Raw genomic sequence first — 21,778 nt, 5'->3', positions numbered from 1 at the left:
ATTGTGTACACAGGGGATGAATCTGTTTATTCCCTTACTCTGATCTGCCTAGTGTCTAGCAGAGTGGCTCATACATAGTAGGCCTCTCCCAAGCCCGTGCTAAATAAGAAAATATCCATCTATGGCAAGTACTTTCACAACATCAAGAGGTCATATACAAGTTTTGGGGACCTTTTGTGCAAGAATTCCTGATGGAGTGCAAACCATGGCACAATAAACAAGTGTGGAGGAGAGGCACTCCTGACTGTCAAGGCTCTGAGTAAACATGGAGGCAGTCAGGAGGGGGCAGACTGCATGGAGATCTGTAAAAGCTGGCCAGACATTAAAGGAAACTTCCAAGGGCGTAGTTCGATGGTAGAGCACATACCCAGCATGTTCAAAGCTCTAGGGTTGATCCCCAGTATGGAAAAACAAAACAAAACAAAACCCAAACAACTTGAAGAGTGTCCTAAAGGAAGAACAAGAAAGAACAAGCAGAAGGAAGAACGATCATTGTACAGGAAGTGAAAGGCAGAATCCTGGGCCCAAACAGCAGGGACCTTAGGTACAATTAGACAGCTGTTGGTGACTGCCACTGAACATGAGCACCACTGAATAGCCCTGGCTGGTCTAGAATTTGCTTTTAGGCCAGGTTAGCCTTGAACTCACAGAGATCTGCCTCTGCTTCCCATGTGCTGGGTTAAATGCATGCTCCACCATGCCTAGGCTGGTGTGTGTGTGTATCACAAAAAATATGTATATGAGTTTAAGTAAATACATTTCTGGGATGTACTGGCTGCTTTATTCTACTAAAAAACCAAGTTTTTCCATAGTTTGATTTTACAAGTTTTTTGGGTATTTCCAGAATCTTTTCAGAATAATATTATATTAAGTGATATTTTCAGTAGCTTCTATCAGCCCGGATCACCACCATAGTAGGTATGCTCAAGAGGAAGAGAACCATGCCTGGTACTGGAAACCTCACCAGCTATCCAGGCCTAGTGAGATCTTGGATCTCAGAGGAGAATCCACTTTTACCAGCAAATTCCTAACTCTGCTCTAAAACTTAACTCTTAGACCCGCAGGTGAGTATGGCTCTCAGTCCTCCTCAGCAGAAGCAAATAGAGGCCTTTACAGAAAACAACAACTGGTCCCAGCACAGAGGTTAATGGCTTGGGGGAACCCAGCCCCGTGGCTAAACCTATATTTAACCCAACTCCTGCACCTAAGGCTCAGGAAACATCACAGAAGAGCAAGGCAAAAGCTTGTAGGAGTGAGAAGGTCAAGACACTCGCCATGAGACCGTATTGCTTCAAAATGGTGCCCTAAAGGATGAAAGCATTAATAGAAATTCGACTGTGCAAGGGGAGATGATGGGTTCCCACCCATAGGCAAGAATCTCAGGCAACTAATGGACTGCTGAGGTGAGAATTAGCTTCTCTCAGAGATGAGCCCTTTAATCCATTATCCAATACAAAGCGGCCAGCCTTGAAACCATATACACAAACAAAAAGGCCAGCCTTGAAACCATATACACAAACAAAAAGAAACTCAGCTGATAGAATTTATATATTTATGCATCCCCCATATATATTATATATAAATATTATATAATATTAATATATATATATATTAAGAACAAAGAGGCCATTAATTTGAGAAAGAGTAAGTGGGGCACAAGCAGGGTCAGAGGAAGCAAAGGGTGGAGAGATGTAATTACATTTTAGTTAAATTAAAAAAAAAACAAATAAAGTGAAATAGAACTAAAGGATAAAAATTAGGCTTCTAGAAATAACTATGTAGAAAGGCTTTGTGGGGCCGGAGAGCTATATCAGTGGTCAAGAGTTCTTCCTAAGCAGGCATGAGGAACTGAGTTTGAATTTGTGGTATCCATGCAAAAAATGTGTGTGTGTAGGCCTAGTGCTGAAGAGGCTTAGGTCGATGGAGTCTGCCCGCTGCCTGTCTGACTCCAGACTCAGCAGGAGACCCTTCCTGTGACCTTCAAACGCATACAGAAATGCATATCCCTCCTGTAGTTTAACACACACACACACACACACACACACACACACACACACACACACACGGGCAGGCAACAGAGAGAGAGAGAGAGAGAGAGAGAGAGAGAGAGACAGAGACAGAGACAATATAAAACAACACAATAAAACCAAAGCAATGGTTTATAAACAGTTATGCTTCTGCTCCCTTGGAGACCAGATGCTAAAGGCAGCAGTTTGGAAAAAATCCCCTTCACGTGATTAAAAACACTATCCAGCCTTCTGCTACCCACCCCTGACCACATCTTAGCAAGGCCACATTACTGCTGTTTCAGCGCTGCACCAACCAAACAAACTCATTGGTATGCATCCTGACAGACAGAATAAAAGATAGCGTTCTTTTGTGTCTCCAAGGCCACAGAGCTGAAAGCACGTAGGTTAACCATTTTTATTCTGTGATGCTGAAATCATGTATTTTGATGCTCATAAAATATTCAAAGGATCAGTTAATAACTTGTAAGTCTCCAGGTGCATGGTAATTACTCATAGTCTATTTTAAATGAAGCTTGAATTTTAAAACGACGGACATGTGGTTTGGCAGGCACCCTTTCTGGTAACTTGGACAGTTGTACTACTGGAAACAGTTCATGTTCATTTGCACTGATCAGACCACACTGGTACAAGGGCTGCATGACACATGTACCACCTGGTGTCCTGGGAGCCGCTGTCACTGTTATTAGGAACATCAGGGATCTGTATCTCTGACACAAACCATACTTTGTGACAGAGACTAGCACAGTGAGCTACCGAGGGGTGAGTGCATACTTCTAGAAGCCTGGATCCCAAGCATCCGCCCTGAGCAGCAGGTTCACGTAGGAATCCCTGAGAAATCTCATCCTCCCAAGATAAGTGCAATGTGTGACAGACACTGGGCTCTGGGAAATGAATAAATGTCTCACTGTTAGACAATCTGCATTCGCCACTGAGAAATACTGCAAATAAGGGATTTGCAAGGGTAATGTTTCTGGTTATTATGCTCAAACAGGACACTGCAGGGACTACCAATACTTCCTTGTCTTCTCCCCGGTTTTCTTGAACCTTTGATCTTCTTGCCTCAGCTTCCTGAGTGCTTGGGATTCCAAGTGTGTACCACCATGCCTGCCTGAGCATGTATGTTCATGATGTATCGTGTCCTTTGTGCCTCACAAACCTGACTTGGAAATGTGTGTGTGTGTGTGTGTGTGTGTGTGTGTGTGTGCGTGTGTGAGAGTGAGGGGGGAAGGTATGGTGTGTGTGTGTATGTGTGTGTGTGTGTGTGTGTGTGTGTGAGTGAGGGGGGAAGTATGGTGTGTGTGTGTATGTGTGTGTGTGTTTATGTGTGTGTGTGTGAGAAGGTGTGTGTGTGTGTGTGTTGTGTATGTGTGATATGTGGTGTGTTTGTGTGTGTGCGTGCACTCGAATGCACATTGTAAGAGCAATGAAAGTGGCTCCATTTTAGTTTCATGTTAGAGGATCCTGTGTACTTTTAGGTTTTCCTCACTGCACAGCAAAGCTATTTCATGTCCACAGAGATGTCTCCCCTGAATCTGAAGGGAACTGTTTTCTTAAGATCTATTTTATTAAAAAAAAAAAAAAAAAAGATCTATTTTATAATATGGTATCTTTAATGTCCACTTTTAGCCCCTACAATGAGGCTACTATATTTAAATTTAAGCTAGAAAGGCCCTATGAGAACGGGAGGTAAATGGTAGCCTCTCAACTTGTAGTGGAATCTTCACAGCTTGCCATTGGAGAGTCCTTCATAGCATTAGTGGGAATAGCATATTTCTAGAAACTTCCATCCCGATGATGATGTTTTTCACAGGGCACATAAATGAAACGACACACCGTTTTTTGTTTTTTGTTTTTTTTTTTTACCTTCCTCATCCAAATGCTGTTTCCTCCATCAGTGATACAGAGATGGGAGGGGCTTTGCCAGACTAAAATGGGACAGTGAAGGGGATGCTTTGAAAGCCAGGGTGGTTCTTGTGTAGTGAGGCTCAGATCTCTCTCGGCCAACTAGCACATAGGAATGAAGTACCAGATGGGCTGCGGAGGCACATGCAGGTCAGAGGAGAATCAGAAGAGCCAGAGTTGGGAAAGATCTGTTCTGGACATTGTTGTGGGGAATTGGGGATGAATCACATCGAAGGCTGCTGATGGGCAGGACGGAAGACTGGGCCTCTGCAGAGGCAGCTGACGCACAGATAAGAAATCAAGAATAAAATGATACAGAAGTGAGAAAGGGAGCTTTCACCAACAGGAAACGCAACCATCTAGGACACATGCAGATAGCTTGTCACAGACAACCCCACAGGGCCCGGTACCTACAAAGGAGAAAGGAGAAACAGGGCAAAGGCCATGCAGATACAGATGCCCAAGGGAGAGATGACAGAAGAGGACACAGAAGGGGCTTGTCACCTTTCTTATTGCATGTGTCCCCTCCCCTATTTCCCTAATGGCTATAAAGTGGGTAAGACCTAAAGAGAAACTTTAAAATTCTACAGATTCAACCCCATATGCACAGTAATGTATGTAAAGAACATTTAAAAGCGAATGACTTTAAGTTAATCACATCTCTCTATGCTAAATCCCTACTTCATATACATAGATGTAAGCACATGTGCATGTGTATGTGTATTTAAATTTATGCAGATAAGATTTGAGGATTTTACCTCAAAGGTGGCAAATTCCTTAAGTTTCAATGACAAGAAAAGTCACAATGCCCACCCTGAGGCTAACTGGAATATATTTAAATTTGAATCTTTGAAGAAAAATGAAGTGATTTTCTCAATAACCAACTAGAAAAAAACAACAAACAAACAAACAAACAAACAAGAAAACCAAACACTCTGCCTTGAAAATGGCTGGCAGAGTAGGAACCAGACTTAAACTAGGGTGCTGGGAGTGTGAGTGTCCCCGTTCATAAACTCATGACTAGCTGTGCTTTGATTTTTCTTCCACGCAGCTCCCATTGTGCCCCAGAGAAAGGCTCTAGAGTTCTATGTACCAGGGAAGGACTAACAAAACCAAATGTGAGCCTGCCTCATTGTGAAGGTCACACCTCAAAATGTATGCAAACCTAGAGGAAGGGCACAGGGAGGAATTTTAATCTCAATCCCTTGTTTGTTAGCTTTCAGGGTCATCCTTCTAGAGCTTTGCAAAAATGTGTTTTTATGATTCCACTCGAAGGTCTTGAGTGTCACAGAGAAGGAAGTTGTGGTCTAATGTAACTCTGCCTGAAGTCAACGGTGCAGTAGGAATGCACCTTACAAGAAAATACATATCGATATGACACATTTTAAAAAGGAATAGATACTCGGGAAAGAAAATAGGTAAAATAAAAGCGAAATACACATGCAGAAAGGAAGGGTTCCTTTGAGTGATGGTGAATGTCAAACTTTTTAAAACTTAGACTTTGTTTTCCTGAGACAGGGTTCCATGTAACTCTGAGTGGGCGGCGGTGGTGCATGCCTTCAATCCCAGCACCTGGGAGGCAGAGGCAGGCAGATCTCTGAGTTTGAGGCTAGCTTGGTCTAAACAGTAAGTTCCAGGTCAGCTAGGGCCACAGAGAGAAACCTCGTCTCAAAAAAACAAAAAATACAACAAAACTGTTGGTTTCGAACTTACTGTGTATCGGAGCAATCTTAAATTCCCAATGTGCCTCTTCCACTAAGGCTGAATGGCAACATTAGCTTAAAAATGAACTCTAAGGCTGGATACAGTGATACACGATTGCAACCCAAGAACTAAGGAGGTAGGGGCAGGAGGGATTAGAAATTTAAGGCCAACCTTAGCTATATATTAAGTTCAAGACTAGCTAGGACTATCTGAACTTCTTTCAAAAGACTGAACACAGGAACCCACCTGCCCCCAAGAAAAAGAGAGAAACTAAGCCAGAAAACCTAGGACTACCATTGATGGTTATACAGCCTCCAAACTAGAAAGCTTGTTGAAGATATAGACACACACACACACACACACACACACACACACACACACACAAGCACGCACGCACGCACGCACACACGCTAGTCACAGCAGCATTTATAGAAGTCATGTGGTGGAAGCAACCCAGGCCTGTCAGCAGAATGTGGTGCATACATCAAGTCTTAAAAGCAATGAGGTTTCTCACATGTGCTATGACACCATCCATGGATATTACGCTGTGTGAAACAAGTCATGGTAAAAAAAAGAAAGAAAAAATGAATACAGCAAGATCCCATTCATAAGAGGTGTCTAAGAAGTCAAATTCTAAGACATAAAGTAGGACGGTGGTTCATTGAAGGATCTGTGGGAGGGGGTGTGGCCAATGCTTAAATGGAGACCAAGCTTCAGTTTTCTAAGATGAGAACAGTCTTAGAAACCGGTTGCACAGTAAGGTAAGTGTATTCAGAACTGCTGAACTGCACATGTATGCATAACTTAACATATGTTTTACTACAAGGAAAAGCTATGTAAGATATTGGGCAAGAAAACCACAATGAGGGCTGATGGCTCCGTGGATAAAGGTGCTTATTGCAGAGCCTCACCACCCTTGGTTCCATCCCTGGAACCTACATGGTGGGGGTCAGAACTGACTTGTACGAACTGACTTCCGATTTCTGCATGAATGCTATGGTGTGTGTGTGCCCACATATATCACACATATACATGCACCCACGCACCCATGCACGCAGGAGCGGAAAAGAACCACAGCAGATATAAACACGCAACATGCCTTCCACTGAGTAGCTGGGACACTATTCAAAAGCCTTGTTGCTGGTAGGTCAATACCTGCGAGTTAACCACCCAGAGCTGTCCCATCCCTTGAGCCCAATCTTTGAAAGAAGAGCTTTGGCTTTAAGAGCACAGGTCTGGGGCAAGGGCATGATCTACCCTCAGCAAATGGCAAATTGGGGAGCTAATGCCTTTATTCATGAGCTTCCTTCACTGTAGAAGCTCCAGGAAGGCCACCCAAGATGGGTCATGTAAACAGTGCTTTAAGTGCTGGCCTTCTACAAGATACAAGGGCCGACACTCCGCTGTTATCACGGTAGCTGGGACTTACCTGAACATCGTACAGGAACCGGAAGCGGCTTCTCTTATTCGCAGCTTCTCTCACAGCCCGAGCCAAGTCCACGGACCCTTTTCCTCCAGCTGACCAGTGATAGCAGGGGACCGCATCAAAGGCACCGGCCCGTTTAGCGAGCTCACACACCAGGTCAATCTCTGCACGGGTGTCCGTCCTGGTGATGAGAACGTTTGTGGATTCTGCATCTGTATTCACTTAGCAATGTTTTGAAAGAAAGACTAATGGTTTATACAGAACTTCACTCCCTAACACTGAATATATTTTGAGCATCAAATGTGGTCACATTGTGTCTAAATAACTCAGACTTGACAATAAGCATGTAGAACGAATCCCCTTTAACATGACTCAAACGTTCTTTTGTTAGTTGGTTTTGTTTTGTTTTTGAGATAGGGTAATCCTGGCTTTTCTGGATTTGCTCTGTAGATCAGGCTGGCCTTGAACTCACAGAGATCTGCCTGTCTCTGCCTCTGCCTCCTTGTTATGGGTTTTTAATCAAGAAAATTCTGTAACAGCTCCTTTTGATCATTCATTCAGTCTATCAGACAGAAATCACTGGGTAGAATGGGAAAAAACCAAAATAGCCTCCCCCCAATCCAAACAGATGGTGATTTACTGTGTGTTTCATTTCCACAGTAACACTAGAGAACACATTTGGGAAAATGAAACCAAATCAAACAAACAGAATTCTGTGTCTTTCAGATCAAACTGAGAAAGCCAAGTGCCCTCAGGACACAAATGTAGTCACCAGCGTGGCCCCACAGACAGCAGAAAGCTGGACTCACTTGAAGACATTCAGTGCCACCACCACGGGCACCCCGAAGAGCTGAGCGATCTGAATTTGTTTCTGTAGGTTGCAGCAGCCATCAGCTACCAGCTGAATGTTCTGGAAGGAAACGGGTCTCTGTGTCATTTTGCCTTACCTAACTCTCCCATCCCCCAACCCCCAAGCTAGACCAGCCTTATCACACTGGCAGCTTTCCTTTTTATCTTTTCTTTACTTTATTGTCTTCAAAATGTTTAAAAAGAAGACCTAAGTCATCTTGAGTTTCCAAGAAAGATGTCTACAGACAGAGGTGATTCACGTTCAAGTTGGGTTCTCAAACTGTTGTGGGTCCAAGCACAGGTATTGAGACTTGGGCCAGGGAACTATACTGCCTAACAGAACTTAGGCAGTCCATTCTCTGGTTTAAACCCATGGCGCCACCTGTAGGAGCTGAGTGGTACTGTCACTAGCTAATCAGTTTATCTGCAGGATAGATATTGAGTGCACTCCTATAAGCCATAAAAACAAGTGTGCATTATCTCCCAAGAGACAACTTTTGCTGCAACAAAAGAAGACACAGGTAAAAGCTTCACTCATCTCTGGGCTTTGATAGCTGTTTTGTGAGAAGAGAACAGCAAATAAGTCTACATCTATCTTTTCTTCAGCTTCAAGAGTTAACTGAAAGGGTTTCATCCTTTTATCCCACATTCATTTTCTTGGGGATTTTTAAAAAATGAAATTATAGTGTGTGCACATGCGTGTACGTATGCATGTGGAGGTCAGGGGACAGTCTTGGCTGTTCTTCAGGTACCTTTCTTTTTGAGGCAGAGTCTCTCACTGGCCTAGAGCTCATGAAGAAGGCTGGCTGGCTATCGAGCCCCAAAGATCTACTTGTCTCTGCCTCCCTACTGTTGAGAAAGCAAGTGTGAGCCACCATGCCTGGCTTTTGATGCGGATGCTAGGGATGGAATCCGGGTTCTCTCGCTTGGAAGGTGCTTATGCACTGAGCCATCTCCTCAGTCCAGATAAGCATATTTCTGGGCTGGAGTGATGGCTTAGTGATTAAGAATACTGACTGCTCTTCCAGAGGTCTTGAGTTCAAATCCCAGCAACCACATGGTGGCTCACAACCATCTGTAATGGGATTCGATGCCCTCTTCTGGTGTGTCTGAAGACAGCTACAGTGTACTCACATACATGAAATAAATAAATCTTAAAAAAAAAAAAGCACAGGGGGTTGGGGAATTAGCTCAGTGGTAGAGTGCTTGCCTAGCAAGCGCAAGGCCCTGGGTTCGGTCACCAGCTCCGAAAAAAAGAAAAGAAAAGAAAAAAAAAAAAAGCACATTTCTAAGTTGTACATTCATTGACAGTCAACTGGAAGCTAATCATTGATTGGGTTGAATGATTAGCTCTTACCTCTTCTGTATATTCTTTCTTGAGAGGAACCCCAGCGGTTACCTGAAATAAAGAGACAAAAACTAAGACCCATCCTATGACTTAAAACAGTGCTCTTCCCTGTAGCAATGGGCCTCCTATAAAAGGAGAAGTCTACTCAACTTTGAGTAAATAAACCACTGTAAATTTTACACAAACCTTCCAAAGTTAAGAAGAAAAAATACTTCAAAATTGTAATTTATATATAGCTAACATCTTACTCATATAAATGGGGGAAAAAACTCGACTCAAAACATAAAATTGACTAGTAAAATCCAGTTATATGTAAAGCAGATTTAGCTGCCTAAATCAGGCATGTTCCAATTTCTTGTAAGTAATGATAATTTAAGCAACACTTACAATCTTAAAGAGAAAACCCAAATTGTCATCTCAAAAGATGGAAGAAAAACTTGCCTCGGTTTTTATGCTAATTGGGCCAATTAAAAATAGAAGGTAATCCCTGAGTCTTCATTACAAATGGATCCCAAGCATGGTACTTAACAACCCCCTTGAAGATGAGGACTGAGAAAACGCCTGCAGCCAGCACCTGTCATACAACGCTGCATTACAGTTAGGAAGCCCTTGCCAGTGACGAGGGGACAGACATAGAGTGGAAGGAAGAAAAGGAACTCATTTTGAGCACAGAATGGCAGCCCAGAATCCCCCAAAGACTTGGTAGGTTAAATCAGTACGACAGTTAAGAGAATTCAGACAGGTTAGTGACAAAATAACATAGAAGGACAGAAATAATCTGTTATTTAAAGGCATAAAGCATATGGGAACAGATCTGTACGAAGGCACAGACAATCTTTATGAAACAAGCAGTAACTTCCATTGGAATAGAGTCAAGCAGCACTATGAAGAGATGTCTAATGCCATTGGAGTAGAAATCCCAGATGGCCTGCAGAACCTCCAGCTGATTGTCAGATACACACAGGGGTTTGAGCATGTGGCTCACTGATGCAGAGCTGGTCTTATGGAAGCTAGATACCTTAGACCCCCCAAAAGAAAAAGAAAGTCCACTAGCAAAATGCAGATATCCCTGAAAAGGGTCACGTGTAGGTCACACGTGAAGGAACTGCCTGGCTTTGGATCTCCGCAGTGCATCTGCCTGCACCAAGAGACATAACTAGATCAGATCAACTGAAGGCAGATCCTGGAAAGTGGCTTGCACACAATTGGGAAAATGCAGTCATCCCACCTTAGGTCAAAAAATGGGGTGGGGGGCGCAGGGCAGGAACAACTTAAGATGTATTATGGAGGCAATTACTTATTAACACGGAAAAAAAATTGATATTAAATCCTGTCAATGCCCTATACTCCAAAACACATGGTTTATTCCATGTGTTGACTTGTTGAAAATTTAGGGTGTCTGGATATTTGGTCAAGCATTATTGTACGCGATTTTGTGAGGATATTTTTGATGAGATTATACACATAATTCAGTAGATTTATGAATATGCAACGCAGACCGGCCTCCTCTAAGCCAAGAAGAATTTCCAGTGGACAGCCAGCAGACTGGACCTCCACCATCAGTGATCCCAGATGAATCTGTGGATCCTGGATTCTGGACTTGCACACTTTATAGTCATGTGACCTGGTGCTTTATTACCTTCCACCTCCTACCACATAGCTACACACCCAGTGACTTCTCCTGTCTCGAGAAACCTGATTACCGTAGTGCACTTAAAGGATTAATTGAGAAAAGGCTATAGATTCAGAGTAAACGGATGTCAGTTCTTATGCTGCACCAAGAGCGGTTAGCGTACTGGAAGACAGCCTATGGATTTAAAATGCCTGTGGTGTAGCTGTTAAATCTTCATACACAGGCTGGACCTAGGCCTCTCCACTCATATGCAGCAGAGACATAGCATGGTCTTCATGTGGGTCCTGAACAACTGGAGTGAGGGCTATCCCAAAAGCTGTTGCCTGGACTTAGGATATGCGCTACCTTGTCTGGCCTCAGTGGGAGAGGAAGCACCTAGTCTCCCAGAGACTTGAAGTGCCAGGGTGAGGGATATCTAGGGGAGGGCCCATCTCTCAGAGGAGAAGGGGAGGTGAGGATGGGGGAAGGCCTATCGGAGGGGGCAGGGGGCGATCAGGAGGGGAGGCAGTGAGAGGGTTGTAAAGTGAACAAGTGTTTCCAAGAGGCTTAAGGGAGGAGGGAAGAGGCACGGTGGATGTAGGCAGCAGCAGTCTATGGGCTGGGATGACTGAATACAAAGGGGAACAGGACAGAAGTAGAAAGCAAGATGGTACCAGCATCATCACTGCTTCCCGCTGTAGATTCAGGATGGTTTGTCTATGCTCAGCCTACGGAGTGGCACTATTAGACTGTGTGGCCCTGTTGGAGTAGGTGTGTCACTGTGGGTGTGGGCTTTGTCTTAGCTCCCTGGAAGCTAATATTCTTAGCAGCCTTCAGATGAAGACGTAGAACTCTCAGCTCCTGCTGCACCATGCCTGCCTGGATGCTGCCATGCTCTCACCTTGATGATAATGGACTGAACCTCTGAACCTGTAAGCCAGCCCCAATTAAATGTTGTCTTTATAAGAGGTGCCTTGGTCATGGTGTCTGTTCACAGACATAAACCCTAAGACTGTCGCCTCATGCTCCAGTCACGGTTCCTTCCTGGCACCAATGGCCCCTATGCTATTGTCTCAGATCATGAATCCCAGCAAAGCCCCTTCCTCCTTTAAGCTGCCTCTAGTCAGGTATTTGGTCACATCGACGAGAGAAAGAACTGTGTTAAAAATGGGCAGGTTCAAAGGTCACAGGATTTTCCACTACCCAAATAATGGATTAAAAACGCAAACCTCAGCTGAGTAAACAGACACAAGGCAGCCATGGCTGTTGGTGTAATGATGTTGAAAGGAAGCAGAAATTGTCCTGGATCAAAACTATCACCCCGGAGCTGCCTCGAGTAAGAGGCAAATGCACTGAGGTGGGTGACGTGGATTAAGATGGATATCGGACTAGAAGATCAAAGTTCATTTGCTACTTAATTACTGAAAACATTTCCTGGATATGGAATACGCTAGGCCCCGGGGGCCTGGTGACTAATAAGACAGTTCCTGAGTTCAAGGGGATCAGACTCTGAGGAGGAGAGATCCTCACAGAACACCATGAGGCCGGGCCCAGCCTTCGCAGCTCTGCCTGGTTACTGTCGCTCATTCATGTGACAGTTTGGTCCTTCAATCTTCTCCACACATTTGTTGAGGTATGTTCTCCTGGTGGAGAGCTATCGGGAGGTGGTAGAGTCTTAGAAGGAGGGCCTAATGGGAGCTGTCAGGGGAAATACAGGAGCCTCCCCCCGCCCCCATCCCTACACAGGAGGTGAGTGGTTTTGCTTTGTCCTGGACTCCCAGCCTGATGTACTTACCTACTGCCTTGCTTCAGGCACAAATGCTGACCAGAGGATCACAACTTACAAAGCTAAGAGTCAAAAATAAATCACGTCTCGGTATGAGCTGAGTATCAGGGATTCATTTTAGGAGTGGGAACTGACTTAACGACTGGCGTTTCTACTTAGGGTCCCGAACCGTGTGTTACCTTCTCTGCAAAAGAACCAAGGCACTAGGTAGGGAAGGAAGATGCAGAAAGGAATAACTGGAAAGAAATCACAGCCTGGCAATGGGGCACACACAAGCAAGGAGATGTGCATCAGGACTGGAAATTATGCAGAGCACTTTTAGAGTATGGAGGTCTGAAAAAACTCTGGGCTGTCAATTCTAAGTCTGACCAGTTACCTAAGCCAAGGTGTGATATTATTACCGCTGGTCTCCGTGTGTCTCCAAGATTTCTTCCTTTAGTTTATAAAGAACAAATCAGACCAGATAGACTTTAAACCTTTGGGAGGCCCAAAGCTGTTTGAGTTAAAATGTAGGCATGGCAGAAGAAGAAAGCATCTCAAATTATACATACATACATATAATTTTTCATTCATTCATTCGCATTGGTGTTTTGCCTGCATGCTTTTTGTATGGAGGGGTGTTGGATCCCTTGGAACTGGAGCTACAAGAGAGTTGTGAGACACTATTTGATTGTTGGTCACTGAATCTAGGTCCTCTGGAAGAACAGTCAATGAGTGTTCTTAACCACTGAGCCAATTCTACGGCTCATATGTGTGTGTGTGTGTGTGTGTGTGTGTGTGTGTGTATACTGTTTATGTATTATGTGTGTGTGAAACCTGTGTGCTTATAAGTACTATGTTTGTGCAGGTGCCTGTGGAACCTAGAACAGGGTGTTAGATCTCCTGGAACTGGAGTTATAGGTAGTTGTGAGCCACGTGATGTAGGTGTTGGGAACTAAACCCAGATCTTAAGAGTGGCAAGTGCTTTTAACCAGAGCCATCTTGCCAGTCCCTGGCTTTTTGTTTTTTTAAAGCTAGGAAGAAACTAAGAACTTACACTTGGCCCACCTCCATGCATCTTCAGAGCTCGAACGGTGGCCACCAGGACAACAACATTGGGCACCAGGCCAGAAGCTCGGCATTTGATGTTGAAGAATTTCTCCATCCCAATATCAGCCCCAAAGCCAGCTTCAGTCACTGTTCAGAAACAAGTAGGGAATGAGCTATTAGTGTCAGAACACAGCAGCAGGTCCTGGCAATCAATGTCTAACAACAGTACAAGCATTCACGAGTCCCTGCTCCTGCCACACAAGGCGCTGCGTCTCCTGTCTATACAACTGTAACCTGGCATCCCTACAATGGAAGATGCTTAACTTCATCACACAAGGCAGGTCTCTCCCCTGTCAGACCCAATAGGCCACAAGGACTCACTGTAAGGCCAAGGGCTGTCTTCCTAGTATTAACTCCAACCAAGGCTTTTCTTAACATAGATGAGATTTTCAACTTTGTAACTAGGCTCCAAACTTTATCAAAGGGTCAAACATATGTTATCCTTTCTGAATTTTGCTGAGCAAAATTCAAGTTGAAGGCATGGCTTAAGGATATTGATCAAGGGATGTGAGGAAAAGCAGCAGTTTGATTCCAGAATCATATTCCTCTTTTCAGATTCCTTTCCAATTGATAGAAATGGTAATGTGGGGGCGCAGTGGGTGAGAGCAAGTCCTTGTTGCATAAGCAGCAAGGAACTGGGTACAAATCTCCACATGGATGAAAAAAATCTAGATGTGGCTGTGTGCACCTGTCACACAGTGGTGGGGAGAGACAAGATTGCGGAGGCTCACTGACCACCACCCTAGCTCCAGGTTTACAGAAAAAAGATCTTGGGCTGGAGAGGTGGCTCAGCAGTTAAGAGCACTGACTGCTCTTCCAGAGGTCCTGAGTTCAATTCCCAGCAACCACATGGTGGCTCACAACCATCTGTAATGAGATCTGATGCCCTCTTCTGGTGTGTCTGAAGACAGCTACAGTGTATATAATAGATAAATAAATCTGAGAGAGAGAGAGAGAGAGAGAGAGAGAGAGAGAGAGAGAGCTTGATTCAAGGGAAGAAGGTAGAAAATGATGAAATCAGACATCCTATAGCTTCCTCTGGCCTCTGTGAGCACATGAGCACACGTACACACATATATGTACCTGAAACCAACCATCCCATGCCCCAAGACATGCTTTTGTGCCATTTGTGGAGGTGACAGTTGGAACTTGAGTATTACTTTCCAAATCTATGTTAGATACTGGGCCAGTAGTACTGTCTTGCTTCAGGGCCTTGGTATTCAGCATGTAATTCGTGGACCAAGAGCAATAGCATCTCTTAAGAGCTTGTTAAAAAGGCGGAACATTGGGCCCATGAGATCTACTCAACCAGAACTAGCATTAAAAATAACAAATCTGAATTGATTTAATGTGCATGAATGTTTTGCCTGCTTGTATGTCTGTGTATCACTTGTGTGCCTGATATCTGCAGAGGCCAGAAAGGACCATGGGTCCCCTGTTACAGTTGTAAGCCATGTGGGTGCTAGGAATTGAACACAGTCCTCTGAAGAACAGCCAGTGCTCCTAAATCTCCAGCCCCAGCAGAATCAGTATCTTAACAAGACAATCACGTGCAATGATTGCCCATTATCATTTGGGAAGAATACTACTGATGTGAAAAATATTTTGGAATATGCACTATCTATTGACCACAGGACTAAGGCCATAGTTAATGGTACAGATAGGAAGTAGAAGTAAATGAATATACTATGGTCTTACAAAATTACTTAAGGGCTACTGTTGAAGCCAGGTAGCACAATGCTTGTCTTGCATGAGAGAATTCCTGAGTTCAAATCCTCAGTAGGACCCAGAGGCAAGGAAGAGTAAAAAATGAACAAATGAACATATTGTTGGTATTCTGTGGTATTCTTAGCTCCACCCCCACAGCTACGGGGCAACAGACAGGTATGCTCCACCCCTGTTACCTGGCAACAGCCAGCTATGCCTGACACTATATACAGGGCTGCTCTTACCCCCACCCCCCTGCTGCCCCCAATTCTCTTTGCTCCCCTGCTCTTCCCCTCTGTCCCTTCTCTCCCCATTCTCCTCTCCCCTTCCCTCCACGTGCTCATGGCCAACCTCTATTCTTCTACTCTTTTTCTCTCATTAAACCTCTCCATGTGCAACCATGTTGGTTTGGTATGTTCTGTCTGGACGCAAGCCAAGATTTAAACCTCAACACATATGGCCTTAGTGTTCATGGGAAATAGAAATTTTAACAAAAATTGATGAAAACAATTTTTTTCAGACGTGATTTTTAAAATATATATATATATATATACTCAATTCTCTTTTAGCATTTCATGTACCTGTCTTTTTTTAATAGAATACACATAGTTCTGTAGTCTCCTTAAACTTAAAAGTATAATTTTCTATCTGTACTAGAAACCTTTACAATTTGTGATTATAAAAACAGTAGTTTACAATTTTGTTAAATTGATGTGCCAAAATTTGTCAAACTGTCCCCTCTGTTGTTGAACATTTGGGCAGTCTCCAGCATACAGAAAGACACCTGAAGCCGTGCTATGTGTGTGCTTCAATCTCTTTCAAAGTGTATTCCTGGAATAAATTTCCAAGGACAAGGTTATGGGCAATGGACATAAAACATTTTTTATGACCACTGATTCACATTTGACAAGTCAATTTTATGGTTTGAAATTAATGTTTTAGCTTACTATAGAACGGATAGGTTTCATAGCTTTTTTTCCCCATTTATTCCCCTCCCCTACTGCCTGCCCTCCCTGCTCCCTATTTTTTACTAATTTTTCTTCAAAAAGATTTATAGCAGAACAATTGAAAGAATGCCCCTCCTTTGCACGGGAGATGGGATCATTTTCGTGACTCCATCCACAGTGGGCAAAGTTAGAAATGATGATCAATCCCCTGTGAGGAGGTCCTGAGAGGCTATGAAGGTGAAGCTTATTATGCCAAAGAGATTCTAGAACGTTGGAGACGGAAGGACCACAGGAAAAGGAGAGGTTGGACGGAGAAGGATACTCCTCTTTCCCTGCTTCCTGACTGTGGATGAAGTGCCAACCACTCCTGCTACCAACCTGGCCTACCGCAATGGACTACAACCTCAAACCGGGAGCCAGAACGAACTGTTTGCCTTGCTGCTGCTTTTCTCAGTATTTTATCACAGCAGCAGGAAACATAGGTAACATAAATACCGGGCTCTTAGACACCTGCTCAAAGACCCAGAGGATTTCTTTTATACCCATCCCTCTACTTAGCATTAGCTTCTGTCTTAAGTCTCAGTGTGATCCCCACACTTTCTTCCATTCATAGATTTTCTGTTACCTAAAGGGAAAAAAAATTCTGAGCATTTTTGTCATGAAGACTTGAAGCTTTGCTCATGTAAACCAGCCCGACTCTGTCTCCCTCCACACTCCAGAGCAGGGAAGGTACTTGGTTTGGTACAATGCTTGCATAAACACAGGAATGTGAGTTTGACTCCCAGAGCCCATGTTATAAAAAGCCAGGCATGGTAGCTCATGTTTATAATCCCACACTGGGCAGGTAGAGGCAGGTCAATCCTTGGGGCTGGATAGGCAGCCAGTGTAGCCTTCATCGGTCAGTTTCAGACCTATAAGAGAGTGTCTTCAGAAGGGCTGGGGTGGGTAGGTGACATGCTGAGGACTGACACCTGCATTCACACCCACATGCACACACACACACACACACACACACACACACACACACACACACACATTCTGCAGTAACATCAAGCTACCCCGCTTCCTGAAACAGCTATATTACTATCATCTCTGCTGTTCTTTTCCTTTCTTTTCTTGTTGCTCCTTAGACACAGCAGCTAAACCTCAGTTCAATGGCTCACATCCTAGAAGCTTGCCTGGATCTTGGGCAGGGGAATTCCCTTCTTCTTGTCCTCTAGGGCATCTTCCACCTCTGCTACTGTTTCTCCCCCTCCCCCACTCCTGAGATTTGCATCCTTGTGAGCCCACTCTGCTAGCTCTTTCTTGCCTGTCTCCAACACTTAACACAGTCCCTGACATGTAAAAGTGCATAAATAAACTCACAATTCAACATTATAGACACATTAAAATAGGGAGAACAACATGTCTGTCTCATCTATCCTCTTTCTTTTTCTACAAAACTGTTTTGATAATTTTAATCACGGATGCCAACGGTGTAAATGCCACACGTATCTGACAACGAATGACATCATCGCCTCGAATATCTAAACAGAGTAATTAAGCTCAATTCCGTACTTTAAGGCACAAATTGGAAATAAACAAGAGTAGAGAAAAAGAAAAAGAGAGTTTCAGTTAGGGGAAGGAAGTGGGCTGTGGCTGGGAAGGTTCGTGGACTCCAGCTGCCAAAACGCTGCACAGGAAACAGGGAAGAGTCAGATTCCCATGCTTTGAAAACTGTTCTGTTTTCTGAGCGTGTGATCGCTCTTTGGTTTGTTGTTTCCTTGCTGCAGGCTGCCTAGGGAGAAGGTGAGCTGATGGGTGATTGACCTTTACTAAAGCCAGAAGCCCTTTGCTAAGGCATGGACAGTGGCTGACTTGGAGATTGACAACTGCAGGGTTCAGTCTTAGCCCAGCCCCGCCCCGCCCCGCTCCGCAGGGCCATACTATAAAGCCTGGGCCTGTGAGAAAGCACAGGTTGCTCTTCCTGTAGTAGGTTTTACTTTCTCAGGACTTCCTGAGAATCACCAACAAGTTAAACCTCTGTGGTGACCTAAAAGAAGCAACCCATTCCGTTATCTTATTTGCTATTCCTAATAAAACGTTCAAGAGCCAAGTCAAAGATCCATCTCATGTCAAATTTAACAGTTATTAAAACATGAAGCCTAGTCCGCTTAGCATCACTTGGCTTTCCTGAAAAGCACGGAATGTAGATTTCCGAAGGCTGCCCTTTTAAAAGTGGCTCGTGATAAAAAATATTTGTGCAAGCCCAGCCAGTATTTGTCTTGGCAATCTCTTTTTGTTATAGCTCTTTCACTTACAGCATGAATGAAAACAGGAAATGCTGATGGATGGGCTCATTGAGAAAGCACAGAAGTTATCCTGCAGGATGGCTTAATTTAAACTTCAAAAGCCTACAAGCAGCTCTGAAAAGGGGAGAGAGGGCCATTGGGTCCCAGCTAGAAGGGACTAGGAGCTCTGGGTTCAGAAGGGGCCTGAAGTTCAGGCAGCTGGCTTAGCCATGACAACTCCCGAGAGCACTCAAGAGCCCTGGTGTAAAGATCATACAGCAGGAGTGACCAGGATGGCCACAAAAATGTGACATTGCTAACATGAGGCAGGTCATGTGCTCTCTACACAACCCCTGAAGGAGGGAGCTTCTATTCACCAAGTTTCCCTCTGTTATCTCTGGATCCTTGTATGCAATGAAAAACGGGGTGACAACTCTCAGATTTCAAAGTAAACACCCATCTTTATAAATCTTACCTTTTCCTAGAGAAGTCCTGTCAAATACAGGTCCATAAAAGCCTGGACTGTGAGGAATTTAAGGATGACATTCTCTAGAGAGTGGACAAGGAACCCATTGTGGGTCCATGCTCCTCTGTTGCCCCTGATTTCACTGCACATTGCATGACCCACTGTTCTACAAGAGAGTATGTGTACATCTAGGAATTCTGGAAAAACTTTCATTTTTTTTTTCTTACTTGACAAGTCCTGAGCCTCTGTTGCCCTGTGGTGTGTCTATGCACTTGCCTGCCGGAGATGTCCTCATTTATTGAGGCAAGTAGGCCTGCAGCTGCCCCTTACTGCTGTGATGAAGTAGGGAGGCTAAATTACCCAATGGGCAAGCAGCATGACTCTGCCTTCCTTCTGCTTTCAAATTCCCATATTCTTCCCCTCCCTGTTATCTACCTCCCCCCTTTCTGCTTTCCCACCAAACTCCTCCCCAGCAAGCCTTCCTCTCTTCATGTCTTGTTATCATTTTTAGGATCTGCTTTGGGGCCTACCACATTTAATTATGATTGCTGTGCAAGCAACGGTGATGTAGCTATACCACCCAGATATGATACCTCCTCCAAGGCCAGCATTAACTGACTACAGGCCTCCTGTGTGGGGCTGTCACGGGTCACTAACCCATCTGTGATGGAATGTTGCTGTGGCCTTTTCTTCTTGAAACGACTTCTGCATTTCAATTTTCCCCTTTTCCCCTAGATGGGGGGTCTTACTAGGTAGCCCTGGCTGGCCTAAAACTCACTATGTGGACTAAGCTGGCCTCAAACGCACAGAGATCCATCTGCCTCTGCCTCCCAAGTGCTGAGATTAAAAGGCCTGCACTTGGCATTGAAATCCTACTTATTTACTTGTATGCAGGTGAATCTGAATTCCACCCCGTGTCATCCTTAGAGCTGGCTGTTCTCATGCCTTACCCCCTTTACCTATCCCAGTGGCATCACAAACCATAAACTGACATTGAGTTCTTCTTGAGTGAACTCTTGCCTGCATCCTCTCCAACTAGTGGGGGTGGGGGAAACCCAGCAGTTTCTGGAGATATTTTTGTGGTCATCACTGGCATCTCACTAAGACACACTGCTAGGGCTCTTATAATGTTCAAAACTACAAAAACAAAACAAAACAAAAAACAAGCAAGCTCACTGCTGTCTATGAGTCAAGCAGAACAAAGGAACGCTGGACTTTCTAGACACTCCCTCTGAGAATATTATGAATGCACCAGAGGTTAGCCAACAGGATCGTGCAAGTTTATTATGTTAATCATTGTAACCTCATCCACTGAGATCCTGGGGTCTGAATTATCCGCATGAAAAATTTCGCTCAGCACAGCTTTGATGTATTGCAACAACAATGGGGTCAGCGCAACTGGCAATTTGGGACTAAGGTGAGTCCTGACTTTGCCTAAGGAGGAAGGAGGGGCCAGGGGCAACCACTCAGCACAGAAGGTGCAGGTGACTATGGTTGTCAGCCTTATGGTTAGAATGTGTATTTGTTGGGAGGTATGAGACTATTTAAAAAAAAAAAAAACTGGTTATGAGAAGGGGCTAAATGGAATATTTATTGAACATTTCTACCTGGCCATTGTTTTCCAGTTTTCTTCTCTTGCTGTGCTAATACACTTGGAACAAAAGCAACTTAGGAAATAAAGGGTTTATTTCAGCTTACAAATACCAAGTCATAACCCATCATTGAGGGAAGGCAGGATGGGGACTCACGCAGGAACTGGAGCACAGGCCATAGAGGAGTCAGTCAAGCTTGCTTACTGGCTCAGTCGCTGGCTCACACTCAGGAAGTTTTCTTATGTAGCTCAAACTCACTTGCCTATGAATGGTGCTGCCCACAGTGGGATGGGCCCTCAGGCATCAAGACAATGAGCACAGGGAAATGTGATCAGGGTAATTCCTTTCCTCTAGCCACATGACCAGCATAGCTCTTTGCTTAAAGCCTGTGATGGATTCAATAATTGTTCTTGAGGTTACTCTGGTATTGAGCTGCACTGAAACCCAGGCTCATGTGTTTCCTCCATACCAACATGCTGATCCATTTCTTTAGCTGAATTGCTTGCAACAAAAAGTCCAAACACCTTGTGCTTCAAGGGTATTTCATTCTCTGGATTCGGAAATTTGCTTTCTCTTAGAGCAATTCACGTACAGATTACCCATTTACTCTCCTAATTGTTGGTTGCCATGCCAACAGAGGAGAGACTTAGGCAGGGGGGTGGTGGATGAGACTTTGGATGAATCAAGAAAGGTTTCAGAGAGGACTCTTCAGGCACCAGGTCTGTCTGGACTTCACCAGGCACACAGGCCATACAAGCACACTGTGGTGTTCTCTCCTTAAAAACAAGTGGTCTCCCAGAGCCACTTATCTCCCTAAATCAGGCATCAGATTCCTCACCACTGGCTGGAGAAGTGGGTGATTGTAATTTTCTAGCTTAGATCATCTTTACCCAATGGGCAGATAGGCTGGGGAAAAGGAAACCGGTTTAGTTAGGAAATCCTCATTTTTTGCTTTCCAACTGAGGAAACCCTTCTTAAGCAAAACAGGGTTTCCTTGAGTTTCTCATACTTGAAACACCCGAAGATTATCAACAGAATTGTGAATTTAAT

At 44.2% G+C, this 21,778-nt stretch overlaps 1 protein-coding gene across 1 annotated transcript in view; it reads right to left on the bottom strand.

Moving 5' to 3' along the window:
* The window catches only part of Mthfd1l (methylenetetrahydrofolate dehydrogenase (NADP+ dependent) 1-like), a 188,890-nt gene that overhangs the window by 53,539 nt on the left and 113,573 nt on the right, over window positions 1–21,778 (bottom strand). Inside the window, exons 21-24 of the mRNA NM_001108462.2 lie at window positions 13,694–13,833; window positions 9,269–9,310; window positions 7,872–7,972; window positions 7,066–7,243 (exon numbers count right to left, since the gene is read on the bottom strand). Coding sequence (NP_001101932.2) covers window positions 7,066–7,243; window positions 7,872–7,972; window positions 9,269–9,310; window positions 13,694–13,833 — 461 coding nt within the window. The remainder of the gene's footprint in view (window positions 1–7,065; window positions 7,244–7,871; window positions 7,973–9,268; window positions 9,311–13,693; window positions 13,834–21,778) is intronic.

The sequence above is a fragment of the Rattus norvegicus genome, chromosome 1, assembly GCF_036323735.1.
Source record: "Rattus norvegicus strain BN/NHsdMcwi chromosome 1, GRCr8, whole genome shotgun sequence".
In the NCBI taxonomy this organism is placed as follows: domain Eukaryota; kingdom Metazoa; phylum Chordata; class Mammalia; order Rodentia; family Muridae; genus Rattus; species Rattus norvegicus.
The sequence above is the reverse complement of the archived record's forward strand: the minus strand, read 5'-3'. Positions and strand labels throughout refer to the sequence as shown.